The following is a 16,929-nucleotide window of genomic DNA, read 5'->3' on the forward strand; positions in this document are numbered from 1 at the left end:
ATAAGAAATTTCCTTTCCAACTATTTTCCTATTGGACTCATTTTTAAGATGGTGGCTCTCTATGGAGAAAAATAACTTTATAGGTTGCTTCAGTTATAAATTATATAAAGAAATAAGCATAAGGAAGCTTAGAAACCACAAAAAATAAAGACATATATAGGGACTAAAATCTAGGGTTTGGACTGAAAACACATGAGGCAAGGTTAAAATAGGATTTAAAATATACAACAGTTATCCTCAGTCTTTTTAATGTCAAAAAATAAGCTTCCTGTTGATTTCAGGAACTCCTTAAAAGTAGTCAACTAATAACACAGATAACTCAACGAGGCTCATGAACTCTTTAGGATACACCTTGGAGCCCTGGCCTCACTGTTCCCACCAATTCTTGACTAGTATATCATACTAGTATATCAGAATACCAATCCAAACCAAGACCTTACAGTGAAAACCCTATCTTAAACTAGATCCCCCCACCCAAAGCTCATAAAGGTCTCACCTTTGCCTTCTTCCTTCTAAAACATTATTTTCAGTCTCTGTCAGGTAATGATCAATAAACACAGTAAGCAAAAAACTCGGCTTTGTCTTACAAACAGGTCATTTGGGTGGTATTTTCAAAAAGCAAGAATTTTACACTCCCGTAACAACAGTTTTACATTTATGGACTCTATCTAAAGAGAATGGCATTACAATAGACTTCCCAATAGAAGTCTTAGCCAACAGATCACAACTGTTCAGATTCATTTTAACATAAAACACCGAGATTCAGAACCTCGGGGTCTAGCCAAAAATAAGTATGGCACCAGCTACTTTTATAGCATGTTGGAGGCCCCTCTTAGTGGCCGAGTGCTATCCAGACCTTAAAGAAAAGACTCTTTTTTTCAAATGACTATTCAAAATGAGGCATTTTTTGTCCTCAGGGTGACGGGACATCCACAATGTAAAACAGAACACTACAGCAATTATACTAATATTTCAGACTACTTTTGAAAACTATTCTGAAGGTTTGGGGCCCACACTACTTAGATAAACTGCCCACATTAATCCAATTCACTCGATAATTGCTCAATTCTCCAATTTATTGCCCAGATGTAGCCAAATTTCTCCCTGTGGATAATGACAGCCTGTATCTAAAATGTGCCAAATTGCACATATTACAACAAGTAAGGGAGAGGCCCTGTGACAAGTTTCAGGAACGGAGGATCCCAAGTCCCCATGCGGGAGGAGCAGCGGTATGGTTGGGACTATGTACTTGGATTGCTGTGGTATCACGTGACCACAGAAATGATGAGATGTCTCACTGCTTCCTATTATAGGGAAGTGCAATCTGAAGCCAAACACACTGGAACAAGGAGACGTCGGACATCTCTCCCCCTGACTTCATGCAAGGTCAACTCTAAAAGTTGCGAATCATGCACTCTTTTCAAAGCTCTGCCACAGCAAGTGGCCCCGATGGTTGGCAAGTGCTTCCTGCTGCCGCATCTTCCTGCTGCCATGAGTAGTAGGAATCTTTGAGGTTTGAGGAGCACTTTCCAAAGAAGACCTCTCCAGGGAAGTCATCCGCATTCCATACAAAGCAATTTATTATAAATGCTACAGCAGCTGAACATAAATCCATCTTCCTTTCTGAGCTCATCTACTGTGATGTGCATCTCTTAATTCCCTGCTGAACTTGCAAAGACTAAATGTGCAGGGGAAACTAAATTAGCAGAGTGGAGAGAGAGAGGCAATGGGGAAAGAAAGGAAAATCAAACTCAGCAGTCATTTGTTCATAAATTCAGCAATTACTATGCATGCCCATTATATATCAGGCACTAAGGATATGGACCATTTTACCATCATGGAGTTAAATACAATCATCACAAACGAACAAATCTAATTATAAATCATTTTAAATGTTTGGAAAGTAAAGTAAGGGCTGCCCTAAAAGGTTTAGCCACATGACCTGATCTCGTCTTGGGAATCAGACTGAGCTTCCCTAAAGAGGGAATGTTTGGGCTTCCAAGTGCCGCATAAGTGAGTATTAGCTAGGTGGGGGGTGGGGAGGGTGATAGGGAGAAGAAGGGAGAGAAGAAAAGGCAGCCCAGATAAGTGCTATGAGATATTAGACCATGTTCCTCAAACTTTATTTGGCAAGTGAATCCTCCAGGGATCTTATTAAACTCTAGATTTCAATTCAGCAGGCCTGGGCATCTGCATTTCTAACAAGCCCTCAGGTGAGACCAGCACAGCTGGTTGGGTCCACACTTTGTGTCATAAGGATCCTGAGGATCTTCCCAGAGACCAGAGCAGACAGAATGTGGGAGGGCCAAAGATGGGACCAGAGAGCTCGGGGAGAAGTCAGACCATGCCATGGCTGTGCAGAACATCTTAAAAAAATCTGGTCTAAGAGGAACGGGAACCACGAAGATCTCCATTTTCTTTGTGCTCTCCAAATAACCTTCTTAGGAGTTTCACTTTCCCTGGGAGACAGCACTTTGCAATATCTAAAGTGTAAGTGAGAGCAAAGGTGTTTATGGACTTCATGGCTTCTAAGAGCCAATAAAGTACAGTTCCTTCATCACAGACAGCCCATTAACAACCCATGTTTATTAGTAAAAATCCTCTGAACTTAATACGCCTTTGTCAGCAAAAGTAATTGATCTTGGCTAGTTAATTTGGCTGGTTTTGCAGACTGAGGACTTGCCACTCTTTTAAGAGTATCCTACAACTCTGTGGGCTTTACTCTCTTCGGTAAGGAATTTCCAAGAACGCTGAGCCCATAGGGTTCTTAAAATAGTTTGCTAAAAGAGAACACAAACATCTCTCATTGGCACCTTGGTCTTTAGTCTTACAAGTCTGAAGACATCGGATTTTACACAAATGTCTGTGCCAACTGCCACCACCCTGTTCCCTGAAAATGTGACCGAACAAAGGCAAACGGAACTGTGTGCTATCCAGTTAGGCAGGTAGTAAAAAACTCAAGCTTGAACAAAAAAAGAAACAGATGTGTGTTTTAACCAATGCTTGGTATACTTTATAAACAATTCTTTGCTTCTGTGTTAGGAAAGAGTCCTCCTCTTTCCATTTTATTTATCTTTTTTTTTTTTTCTTTTTTTGAGAGAGAGATAGAGACAGCATGAGCCAGGAGGGTCAGAGAGAGAGGGAGACACAGAATCTGAAGCAGCCTCCAGGCTCTGAACTAGCTGTCAGCACAAAGCCCGACACGGGGCTTGAACCCATGAACTGTGAGATCATGACCTGAGCCGAAGTAGGACACTCAACTGACTGAGCCACCTAGGCACCCACTCTCCTTTCCATTTTAAAAGAAGTGTAGGACTTCTTCACACTGAACACGTACCATAGGGAATGCACTCCAGTACGACTCAGACGGCGCTATGGAGCAGCCAGAGGAACCCCGGTTTTCACCCCCCTGATTAGTACTGGGACTCTGGGGAAGTAATTCTCTTGGCTCTCTTATTTATGTACTGGGTGCATGGGGGGTATATAGTTTAACAAGGGATAGTAAAGCAGTGCATTTTTCTATGTGAGTCACGATGATATTAACACCTAAAAATGCTAGATGCTCTGCTTCTGGAATGAGTAAGAGCAAGAGGTTGTGAAATACTCTCCAGATATCTTCAAACATTAGCATGCTCTCAACCGTCTGGAATGCCATATATACTGTCCTGACCTAAATCAAAGATGTAAAATCATGTGCAAGGCATTTGTTTCATTATCTAAGGAATCCATCTCAGTAAGATGAAATGTCTTTCTGGTGGTCTGCCCCTGTCACCACATCACAAAAACATGGGTAGACCAATTTTCACAAATTCGGAGAGTGTAACTAAAAGGGTCAAATGTAAAATAGAAGCCACATGGCACATGCAATATTTCCTTGAGAGTAAGGAACACCTTGGAGAGTTGGCCAGTCGTCCATCAGAGACAGGTAATATACACTAGGGATGCTTTACATGTGCATGGCTCCATAGGGTGTGCGCCCAGGTAAACAGAAACCTAATGAGAATGGGGTATCTGCCTACAATAACTATACTCCTAGGCAAGAAGGCGCTGGCCAGCTCTGAAGGGCAGAACCGTCACTGGAAGAGAAGTGATTACTGGATTTTACGGTACTAAGCCACAAGACAGCAATGGAAAAGAAGAACGCTAATAAAACTGCACACTTACTGTACTCAGTAACGAGGTTAGAAAGACATGCATAAGCTACAACCTGCTACCTGGAAGCGTGTGTGTGTGTGTGTGTGTGTGCACGTGCGTGCGCGTGCGCGTGCATGTAAGAGAAGGAGGAAGGGAAAGAAGGCAGGAGAGCTAGCCAGTGGGGGCCGTGGGCCTCAGAAACACCAATGAGAAAACTGTTGCTGCTATTATCTGGGGAATGAAGTAGTCGGTGAGTTAGTTGCAGTGGGGTGATGATAACTGACTTCAAAAGCTCAAGCACTCACCAGGTGAAGAAGGAAAAGGAGTACCAGACCAGACAGCAGCATGAGCAAAGGAAAACACTGGTGGCCCAGTGTTCTAAAGACATATATATGAATATGTACATATGGGTATGTGCATGTGTATGCACATATATACATACATATTAAGAAATATATAAATATTAATGTATAGTTCATGTGTGTATATGTACCACATACATGCACAAATATGCCATAGGTGACTGTGGTGCTGCCCCACCCCCATCTTCTCACCCTTACCACGTGAATGTGAGTGCCAGACTTCCAATGGCTAGCACCTGTGCTTCTTCTTCTCACTGCTGGAGGCCACTTTGTTCACCTGAGCTGCAGGCTCATACTGGTACCCAATCAATACCCCGCCTGGGGCTATAGGGGGTTGCTGTAAACATATCTCGTGTCCTTCACCTCTCAGCAGGAAATTCTGATGCATGAATCTCACATTGGCTTCCAAAATTTGCCCAGCAGGAGTGCACTCTGGTCAGGTACAAGGATACTCACTCACTGACATCCCGTCACTGGGCTTCTTCCCCCACACTGGGGAAATCACCACACTCCTCTGCCAGTGTCCTCTCTAAGGAAATGACTTACATGCGAATCCTTGTCTCGGGCCCTGTTTCTGGGGGAATCCAAACTTGGACATGTAAATGTGTGTGTTTGCATTTATGTTTATAGGCATGTTTATATAGATTTGTATAGTTATGTGGATATATCTACCTTAGATATAGACATATACACATACAAATATATATGCACACAGGTACTACATACATATCCCCAGGCCAGTCTGTACATTTGCAATATTACTTCTAAAGAAAACCTCTGTAGTTATCACTCTCAGAACAGAACCATTTGCTGTCATGACATTATTTTTTTCTTTTAGGGTATTACATCAAAAGGCAGCAAAGTGAAAGAATATTAAAAATGAGGTTATTTTAATAACAAGCTACAAAAAGACAGGGCTTACACCTCAAATTTTTGTATTTACAAAAAGAAAAAACTGCTCTCGGGGTCCTCTTCATATCCAATCCTACATACAAACATCCAGTCCCCAAGCAAAAACTCCCTCCTCTCTTCTACTTACCTTATTAGCTTAATAACTGACATTAGGAACATAAGAAAAAGCCATTCACTGCCCCTTATGTGTGAAGGGTGGCAACACAGAGAACTAGAAAGAATACAGGATTAGGAAATTAGGAAATTAAGATACAGGAATATAGAAAAGATACAGAATACACATCTGGAGAAAATTCACTAGCAGGAAAGTTTGGGCAAGTAACATCTTTGTATTTTATTTCTTCAATTGAAAATGGAAGCAGGACTTCCAGGGGCCTGAACTTGGCCCTCAGGTATTTTTGTTTAGCATGCTTTGTGTTTACAAACACGTAAAATCTGAATGCCTTGAGCACATTTGAGTTTGTGACCCTGTACATATAATTTCTAAACTCATTCCCAGTTCCCAACATTGGATAACTTTGTGTAATTGTCACTGATAAAACTGCAGGAACCTTCCATCCTCCTGCCACCTGCTGAGCTTTCTCCCCAAGGAGTCTTAGCTGCCTAACCTTGGCCCACCTTTATGGAAAAGACAATTTATGCAGATGCAGATTTAAAATTTCCCACTGAAATGTGCTTTGTTTTTCTTCAATTTACCCAAAAGAATGAGACCAAGTTAAAAAAAATTATCAGAAAACTTTACCAACATGGAAGAAATAAAATTAAGAAGTGGGTAGCAGTTAATGACTTATTTACATAAAAATAACATAAAGCTATTTAACCATAATTAGCAAGAAGAGAAAAACATGGCAGTTGAGTCTGAATATGCAAACTTCTGTTTATCAGAAAATTACTTTTGTGTTTCTGTGTTTTATGTTATGTTATTTTAGTATTATGGGTATTATATACCTCATATTACATACTTTTTATATAGCTCTTCTCTCTGCCTCCCTTCCTTTCTTTCCTTCTTTCTCCTCATACAAAAACCATCACTCTTGGTCATGTTTATCTTAATGTAGGTTCTCTAGGTTGTGTGTGCATGTGTGATGTAGGAAGAGGGAAAGATTTTAGAAAAGACATGTAGAGAAATGGTGAGTGCTAATGCTATGATTTATGATGGTCCACATTTGATTCTAGTTTGGTGAAATTAGGACACTAAAGTTGTCTATGTATGTTTTTTGATATTCTGATATGCATACTATATGTTCTTCATTACAAAAGATTAAAAGTTTTAAAAACAGATGGTTGTGCTAACTCCCTGCTGTAAATAACCTGGCGCACTGAATAAGACTAGACTCCCCTTCATCACCATCACCACCAATGATCTTACTCCAAATCTAAAATACGTTAATTAAAAAGATCCCTTTAAAATTATAGCATACACCAAGTTCCTTATTTCATTCCTAAGCACTCTGAAGCTATCCTCAGTATATGAATCACAAGTCAACAATTCTTAGAAAGGCAAGTCTATGGCTTTGTCTCACTAATTCCTACTCTGCCCTGAATCCACAGGTTAGTGGCCATTTCCTCCTGTCCATCCCCCACCCCGCCCTGTGAAAATGACCGGATGAAATGATCAGGTTCTCTCACCCCACAGACTACACTGAAGCAAGCTGTAATTATCCCCATATGCTTCCCATTTGACTACAATGAATAACTCAACAGCTGCCTCGGCCAGAAGCTTCTCTGCCCCAAAGAAGAGAGAATCAAAATCTTCTCAAAGAAGAAGGCAGGTAGAATGAAACCAGCCTCCCTCCCTCAATCCGTAAACCAGTGATTCTCGACCAGGTATGATCTTGCTCTCCCGGAGACATGTGACAACATCTGCAGACATTTTTGGTTATCATAACCGAGGGGTATAAGTGCTACTGGCACCTAATGCATTGTGGCCAGGGATAATGCTAAACAGCCTATGATATACGGACACCCCGCACCACAAAGAATTACCCAGCCCAGAATTGCCATAGTGCCAAGATTGAGAAATCTGCCCTAGAGCAGCAGACTTTTTCCTTGGCTCCTCATCTGGAGGGAGAGGCTGAAAGACTGGAAAGAAACTCAGGGCTGTTCTTGGTGGATCCCAGTCACAGTGATCCAGAAGGAACACCCTTAGAACATCCAGGGTAGTACTTACAACACAGGAACACATGGTGCATTTGTTTCCTTCTGGCCGAAATTCCTCTCCTTCTCGGTACTGCACACCTTCAAACACACAACCTAGAAAGCAAAGAGAAGTTTACAATTAGGGCAGGAGCCTTTGCTCAGCTTGACACTATGCTTCCATCTACTGCTCATCCATTTCCCTCATCTGTCTACCTCCACCTCCACCTGGCAAAGTATCTATCCTCTTTAACCAGGGAACAAGATCATTTCATAGCTTTAAAAAAAAAAGAAGAGGAGGAAGAAAATACAAAAGACTGACAAAAGTCCAGATACCTGAAGATGCTAGAAAGCAAATAACATGATGGAAGCCAGGTCAGCCCAAGGGGGAACACTGGGCAGTGGTGAGCCCTACAAGTCTAAGGAGCCCACCATGACCACCCTGACCACAGCCAGGGGAACGAAACCCCGGAGGGCCGGAAGAGGCAAACAGGAAAAGGCCAAATGAGAGACGTGCACAATGAGCTATACCCAGCAAGTGACATGAATGACATGACCACTTGGTGAGTATCCAGGGAACACCCAGTCTCTGCCAGACTCTTTGTGCCCCTGATCTCACTCCATCTTCACAGTGACCCTCCAAAGTGGGGACACCTGTCATTATCTCCACGAATAAGGGAAATACGGCTCAGCAAGAGGAAGTAATTCAACCAGTCAGCAGGTGGCAGAGCTGGGATTCAAACTCAGCTGCGACCTACCAGTTGCACCATACACAGGTTTGGCGCCAAAGCAGGAAGGGGAAAGGCAGGGCAGGAGATGCCACACAGGTTTTCAGACCTACTGTATGTGATCTTGAAAAGGCTTAACCACTAAGTTTGGCTCAAAATAGGATGAAAAGCCCAGGAGGTGTCTCCAATTCAGAATGAGCCTCAGGACACTGCTATATTCTTAAGGTATCCCACAAATGACTTGAAACACAGCCTGGCCAGGAACCCCTGTGCCAAACAGGCCACGAAAAAACTGTCAGCTTATGGCAAAGCCACTTTCCTCAGGACTATCTTCACGAGGTGCTTTGTCAGAATAGCTGAGGTCACTTTCCACATGGTAGACAGGGTTGGAGCCAACACAGTAGTGCCAAAAATCAGCAAAGGGGGCTCTTGTGAGAGACTGACTCATGCCCCTGAGAGTATGTAAGGCCTGCCAACCGAAGAACAGAACCCACCAAACTCTTGAAGCAGTTGGTTCTTGATAAGAAGAAACAAGCACTACCCATAACCACCTAATCTGGCTGCTGGACCTATTCATCTTAAGTCTAGATATGGAGGCTTTGTTCAACTGAAAGACATGAAAACAAATGCTATGGAGTCTGATGTCGATTTGATACCCACACGCAGAGCTAGCATTCAACCACCTCTTCACTGTTCTCACTGATGCAGAAAGACTTGGTAAACTTGGGTCCCTCCAGAGGTTGTATCTCAGCATTGTTAATAACGGCAGGTGCCCAGTTGTCTCTTTTCAAAGCACACTTCCAACGAAGGGTCTCCAATTCTTTCATATGTTTGCCCACTGGCTGTGTCATACAGATTGCCAGACAGATTAACCACAACCATCTACATTTGACAACTTAAATAAAGGAATTTTAAGTGAAAATTCTATGTAAACTGTTCCCATCACGAACCATCGTCGCTGGGTCAAGAGTCAGACAAAAGGAAAGAACCAACAACAAGAATGTCCTGAAATCTGCTTCAGGAAGAAACTGACCGCAGACTGTACATGTTTGTCATTATGCAGAATACCTCTATGATTAATGACAGATGCCAGTCCTTCTGAATTACCAAGGAGAATACCCCATGGCCTCCCTTGACTATCCCTACCTAGACTTGGCTGAGTCCTCCCTCCCGAGACAAATGATAATACATTTTGGATGTGGACTCTTCTCAGTCTTCTGATTTACATCCCAAAGCTTGGCCTTTGAAATTAAAGAGACAGAGCAGAGTCGATTCTTGACCCTTCATAAGCGAAGGCACAGAGCCTGCCCAGGTGTCAGGGGGCCACTGTGTGGCACTGGCACACTAGCTTTTAAAGATTTATCTCCTAGAGCATCCAGACCCAAGCAGAACAATTATAATGGTGTGTGTTTGGGGTGAGGGGAGAAGTAGGTAGCGCAGTATGGTAGCCAAGAAACAAAAGGGGCCAGACCCCAACTCCAACTCACAGGCCTTGGAAAGGTCCTTATTCTCCCTGGGTCTAATTTCTTCCTGTGTGAACTGCGGACAGTAACTCATCCCTCACTGGGTGGTCAGGGGGACTTAGCACTGCAGTATATGCAGTCAGGGGGTTCAGGCCTTTCTTCCCAGGAACTCAACCAAAAGCCAAGTGAAAGAAGCAGTTGCTCAAATATGATAACTTCAACTGCTGAAATGAATTCACTCAGCTCTTTGTATACCCACACATTCAAAGGCAGCCTAAAACACACGACGATCTCGTAAGTGAGGAGGAATGTTACATACACTGAATTGATTCTGTACCAATAAAGCAGCAGTCTCTTCAACACAGTTGAATTCATATTTAAGAGCTACAATAAACTTTAAATCTACATGGCATATAAAATTTGCTCTGTTATCAATCTCAAGCTTGCCAGTGTACAGGAATTATCTGGGAGGCCTGGATTTGCCTCAGAGAGGCTGATGGAGTTGGTCTGAAATGGAGCCAGGGCATCAAGATTTATCTTTTAAAGCTTCCCAGGTGATGTGAATGTACAGCCTAGAGAACTACTGATCTAACTTAATAAGGCCCCTTTAGGCATGTAAGTGTATGGTTACATAATACAAAGCATGTAATGCATTCAGAGGCAAAAGGAATGCAAGCAAACAAAGATATAAAATAATTGGATTGTGGAAAGAAATCTTCTTGTGTTAGGCCTTCTTGTAAGCTCATCCAAGAATACGAGCTTCACAGAAATCCCAATGTGAAAAGGAAATCTGGCTCTATAAAGACTGTCCAGGCAACTCAGGAAGGTTAGAGGTAGTAGAGAGCAGCTGTCTTTACTGTCATTCAAAGATGAGAAAAAACCGGACTCTCTGATAGGGACTCGGGTCCAGGCACATCTCAAACTGTACTGGGTGGGGGAGGGGGAGCAGGGCTCATGTTTGCAGAGCGTCTTAGCATGGTACCTGAGCCTTCCCCTGGAAGGTTTGCAGAACAGAAGGCCCATTGGAAATTGGGTACCAGTTGTGAGTATCCCCTCCAGTGAGGAAAAGCACTGAGAGTAAAACCAAAACTCAGAACATCTGTCTGAGAGCATGGGCCAGGGGCTTAAAGGATCAGAAAAAAAATCTCTCACCTCAAAATCCCCGAGCCTGTACCTAAGGGCAAGAAAAGATGCAGGAGGCCTTTGTAATTCTGTTCAGAAAAGTAAAAGGAAGCACTCTAGCCACTGGAAGGGAAAGATCCGTTTGCTGTCAGCTAGGCAGTGGGGCCCTCTAAAAAGACAGCGGGCCCAACTTGTTGCACCACACTGAAAACTGAGACCAGCAAAGCCCTAAGCTAAATTCACATAGGGACACAGCTCTCAGTTTTCAGAAAACATCTGGTCACCTCATCACCAAGGCAAGCTCTAGCCAAGATACTGCAATATGAAGCAGTAAAAAGACATTTCTGGAAGCAAGAGAAAGCCACAGCCTTTCCTTCCAAAGTAAGCGTTACCTGTGGCCCTGTGGAGTGGAAAGCAGGCCTCCGGAGCCTGGAGCATCCACGTGCCAAGACCTACCGCACATTGCATTCATGCTGGGCACACCAGAGAGGCCAACCGGACATTTCTGTGCAAGGGAGTTTGCTCTCTCAACCCATTATGTACACAGACACAAAGTGAGAAAAGTTCCAGTCAGGAGGGGGAGAATCCTGCCCTCTTGAGAGAGCTCACAGAGATTTCACAGTGATGTGCTCTACCAGGGAGCCTAGCAGCCTTCCCTTCCTGAGAATGTTACCTGGACATGTGGGGCAGCACGTTCCCAGATGCTTGGAAGGGTTTTTACAATGAACAACACATCGCACCTCAGACTCTGTGATAACACCTTCCTGAAAAACAGAACGCCACACACATGTCAGCTCAGAATTCCCATTGAGGAGTGATTCACTTTGGGAAAGTAATCAAGGTAGTAAGGGAAGAGTCCAAGCACAAAAGTGCAAAAGAGGGTGGGTGGCAAGTCCAGAGGACATGACTCTGATGAGGTCACATCTCCCCAGCTCACACCCCTCATGCTTTTGAAGTCAGGGCACAAATCCTGTCTTGACCCTGTCCTCAGTCTTTCTTTTTGGCTCAAATTTCTTTCTTTTAAATCTAGTATTTAAGACCTTCTTACTGTCAGTCAGCAGTTGACAGAGTCTAGCTGTTCATCCACAATTGTTTTAAGTTGTCAACACTTCCTCTATTTTCTATAATTGTTATTAAACTTTAAGCCATTAATTATAAGGCACAGAGTATGAGCATAATACTCCAGCCTGGCATCTGGAAACATAATTTCTTACCACGCTTCTAGAAATAACTAGACCAGTTCTGCCATCTTAGAAGTTTCACTCTGCCTCACATAGAGAGCCTGGCTCTCAAAACCCAAATGATGAGATTAGATAAAACTACTTTTTAAAAAAAAAAAAAATTAATCTTTATTTAGTTTGGGGTGGGGGAAGGGACAGAGAGAGAGGGAGACACAGAGTCCAAAGCAGGCTCCAGGCTCTGAGCTGTCAGCCCACAGCCTGACACAGGGCTCAAACTCACAAACCACAAGATCATAACCTGAGCTGAAGTCAGACGCTTAACTGATTGAGCCATGCAGGTGCCCCAAGATAAAACTACTTTAAAGTTCATACTATATATGGAAAAATAGAGCCTTTAGATCTTAATAATGAAACCAAGTGACTCATTTGCAAACAGATCTTGAGATTCTAGTATTTTAATGTCAACTGACACCTTTTTAAAATTAATTTTCAGAGTTGGTCTTTGAAGAATTTTCTCCATATTCTCTACCCATTTTATAAATGGATTTGTGTGTGTGTGTTTGATTTTGTTTTGCAGGGAGGGGTGGCACATACTAAAAAAAAATGTAACAATTTGACAACTGGATAACTTTTTTCATCGTGTCTGCTACCATATTATCTCAATCCAACAAGGAAAGTTATATCCTAAATGTCTTCGTATCTGTCAGGTCTGAGGATTCCACTACCAGAGGAATTTATTGTGGTCTATATCACGTTTGGGAAAGAAAAGAACAACGGTCAAAATATCACAATATACCACATCAAAAAAGGATCTGTGCTTCAGTTATATAACTGAAGCAATACAAAAAGCTATGGCCCAAGATCAATTTCCCTTCAGTATCTGCAATCCAGATGGAGGATTCAGATTTGTTCCCAGCATGAATTTCCTGTCTGTGATCTTCAGATTTTTCTCTTTAGGAAGAAAGTAAAAGTGGAAAATAAAGGTAAACTTTTCACCATTGGAACTCTTTTAGTAGGAGGATGAAAGAAGCTAGAATTCAGCTCAAATGGAAATAAACCAGGTAGTAAGACTACCTGATACCTGCCTGGTATATGTACCTGTTGCGCCCAGTCCATGCAGCCTCTACCATAAGTGTCTTTAACGATAGCCTCACTTACTGCTTACGTTACCCTATGAGATGTACCATCCTTGCTTCACAGGAGATGAGAGTGCGAGGTTCAGAGAGGTGAAGAAACAAGTTATGTGAAAGGTAGAGCCCATATTTTTTTACGTGCTACACTGCACTCATTCCTGTTACTGATCTTGTTCCCCGGGGAAGGGAAGAGCTTAGAGAGTTTGCAATTGTCTCATTCTGCAGAGAAATATCTTAAGTGAAGCCTCTCCTGACCAGTACCAGTAAGTGGCTTTTTCTCACATCCACAGATAAGGTTTCATTCCCTAACAGAGGAAGAAAATAAGCAGGAGTAGGGAGGTGCCAGCTGAGCTTTTACAACTACCTTAGAGGGTTGCTTTTAGGAATACTGAATGAAACGACATTTTTAAACTGGCAAGCAGCGCTCAGGCAAAGTTTTTAAAAAGGAGGAGAATGTAGTGCTTGGGTGGCTCAGTCGGTTAAGCGTCTGACTTCAGCTCAGGTTATGATCTCTCAGTTCGTGGGTTTGAGCCCCGCATTGGGCTCTGTGCTGACAGCTCAGAGCCTGGAGCCTGCTTTGGGTTCTGTGTCTCCCTTTCTCTCTGACCCTCCTACTCACGCTCTGTCTCTCTTTCCCTTTCTCTCTTTCTCTCTCAAAAATAAATATTTAAAAAAATTATTTTTAAAAAGAAGGAGAATGAAAAGGCAAAAGTTCATCTTTGGAAGGTAACATCCCCTTTCTGGGCTCTATTCTGCAGTTCAGCACTTCCTGACTCCCAGAGTTATTAGTCCTTGAGATCTCTCCCAATAACAATGGGATATTCCTGCATCATTCTCTCTGGGCCTGATGAGTGGCTGGTGACCGAAGACGATAGGCACTAGGAGTTTCAGTGTCCACAACTGAGAATGGCTTCCTGTGTTACACGGTCAACAAACTATTTCCTCCCACATAATGGTTTTCATTTAATTCAAACAAAGTCTTCATCCAAAAGTAGCAAACGTCACCACTGTTCCATGCAATTGGAGGATCTTCAAGACCTCTGGCTGTTGCATAAAAATGTTACACTTTACTCCAAAAGGCAGGGGGTTGTCGTATTTAAAAGACAGTTCAAGCAAGGCTTTCAGAGTGCCCTTCTGAAAGAGTAGAAATTTCATTGGTCAAGAAGCAGGGTGGGGTGGGGTGGTACAAATTTTAGAATGAAGGTGGACTTTTTATATTATTACAACTCACTGCTCTCATCTCTTTGTTCCCTGACGCATGAATTTATAACTCCCAGAGCAAAAATTCAACAAGTATGTATTGATTCAACTAATCTGTTATTTACATCTGTTCTGTCTACTCCTCATTTTCACAAATTAGATTTACCACACAAACAATATGAACATTTAGCCAAATAAACAACCGATGATCTTAGGAGTGAGTGTACCCACTGTGAGTATATAACAGCATGGCTACATAAAAGTCAGATTTCAATAAACTAAGTGTCAATATACATGAGATAAGACCCAACTGAAATATGCATTATTACACTAACCTTTCTTTCTTCCCCTTTAAATGCAAGAGCATCATCCTGGGACAGTAAAAGGAAGCGAGGGGTAAAATGATTTAAAAGCAACTTCTCTGTAGAGAATTTTTAAATTATTTCAAAATTAGATGAGCATTTTTTTTAACTATTTCCTTAGAGATAAGAAAAGGAGTCTGAATGTTTCAATTCTTCATTTCTCCTTTAGTTTATCTTGCTGTGTCAAAGACCTATAACAACTAGAGTCATGTAGAATCAGCGCCCTTTGCAGAGAGCAGCCAGCACTGGCCACAGTGGGCTTCTTAGGAATTGAACTGGTGGTTCTCAAATTTGTCATGTTGAAATCATTGAGGTTACCGTGTACTAATTGCTTTGATTTAATAAGCTTACAGATTGGCTCCTGTTCAAAATGTTTCTAAATCAAAGAAGGAAAACACATATCCTCTAACAATACCTCTTTCTGCTAACATGAATTTGTGTTTTGCGCAAAGTTGACTCACAGGAAGACATGAATTTTCCCCAAGGACATATACATCTTTCTGGAGATTTTCCAGGCACAATTTAACAATGGTGAACAATCCCACTGCATGTTTCTGGAAGCAAGTGCGATATAATATCTATTCTGTGCCTGTCTTGTTATGGTGAATGACACAATAAACATGTATAAGGATATAGTTGTTTTTTTTATTTCTCATGTTCGTCTTACTTTTCTTTTTCCTTCTGTGCTGTCTAAAAGGTGCTTCTGAGGAAGACTTCACAAATTCCTTTTCAGTGGAGAGTAAAATAGACTTTACCTGGCACTGACGTAGAACACAGGGTTGTGCAGGACTCTGCCACCTGAAGGAGCTGTTATAGGTACTTCCTTCATAGGTGCAACCTAGACATGAAACACAGAAGCAGGAAAGAAAGACCAAGAATGAGTGTGTGTTTCCTTTTTCTTTGGAGCAAAAGAAGTTATGCTTTCTAGGCCAGGACTAGCAACAGCAGGAACCATCATGTTCCTTGGCTATTTTCTCCAAAACACAACTAAGCCTTCTAAATATCCACTTGGTTTTCACTTACATTAATTCTTCGACCACTGAGAGGATTAACCAAGACTATGTTTTCAACGGGAAAAGCGTGGATTGATGTATTCTCTTGGGCAAAATGCATGACCCCCGTGACTTTATGCCTGCGGATGGAGGAGGAGCATCGGGGCTAAAATCATCACTGAGAAAGGGGATTTTTCATAAGATTTAAATGAACACCAAATTGCTGCAGGTCAAGAGGGAAGGTTAAAACATGATAGGAAATAAAGGCAGGAAATTAAACTTTAGGAAATGACTGTAAAATTCTATACCTATCTAAGACTCTTGACAAGCTACTGTCTTCACCAGATGAAACTTCCCGTATCTTGCTTCCCAGTTTAAGGGCTATGATTTCACATTTCACCTTGATCTTACTTTAAGTAGTGAACTAGATTAAGGACATCTGAAACTCTAAATGTATAGATTGTCACAAATTAATTCACTAGCCAAAACAGAAGTCCTGTTCATTCATTGGCAAAAGCAAGTCAAAGGCCAGAGATCCTTAAAAGAGGAAACAAGCCAGTTAGCTTAAGTCCTCATAAAAAGAGCCAAAGAAATAATGGCACAAAGATCACAGCCTAGATCTTAATTTAGCTTCTCCAAATATCAACCTCCACCTCATGTGTCACACTTTCAGGGAAGATGCAACTGCCTATGTCACTAGTCACTGAATATTAGATTATGAAGAGCCCACCAGGCAAAGGGTTTTATGAATTACAGTCCAGTTACTTAGCCCAAGGAGTACAGAAGCAGGAACACACGGGATAATGAAGGAATAAAAAGTCTTGCCTCTCTGTACCAACAATTGACTTCTGGCTAGTCCATCAACCTCAATCCACATCAGTTTTTCTTGTCCAAGAAACACACGGAAGACTCACACCTCCTTCCCTGAATTCTTTTAGATACTGTTGTGGTAATACAATACAGTACAATACAATATGACACGACACGACACGACACAACACAATACAATATAAAAGCCCTCTTAACACACACAAACAGAATACTAAAGGACTGAAGAAAATTTCGAAAGACATTTTCACAACTTGGAACCATCATCTGAATTCTCAGAGAATTATGAATGATCGAAAAGAACTCAGTAATACTCTTCTCTCTAGTTCTTACAAATCATATTACTAAAGTACACAGCTGATTGGAAACATATTAG

General features: G+C 41.9%; 1 protein-coding gene across 1 annotated transcript in view; it reads right to left on the minus strand.

The window, feature by feature from the left end:
- The window catches only part of BMPER (BMP binding endothelial regulator), a 253,623-nt gene that overhangs the window by 181,517 nt on the left and 55,177 nt on the right, over window positions 1-16,929 (minus strand). Inside the window, exons 4-6 of the mRNA XM_039221814.1 lie at window positions 15,489-15,571; window positions 11,531-11,621; window positions 7,579-7,661 (exon numbers count right to left, since the gene is read on the minus strand). Of these exons, the coding sequence (XP_039077745.1) occupies window positions 7,579-7,661; window positions 11,531-11,621; window positions 15,489-15,571 (257 nt within the window). The remainder of the gene's footprint in view (window positions 1-7,578; window positions 7,662-11,530; window positions 11,622-15,488; window positions 15,572-16,929) is intronic.

The sequence above is a fragment of the Hyaena hyaena genome, unplaced genomic scaffold (genome assembly GCF_003009895.1).
Source record: "Hyaena hyaena isolate Hyena2069 unplaced genomic scaffold, ASM300989v1 scaffold_1021, whole genome shotgun sequence".
NCBI classification, from domain to species: domain Eukaryota; kingdom Metazoa; phylum Chordata; class Mammalia; order Carnivora; family Hyaenidae; genus Hyaena; species Hyaena hyaena.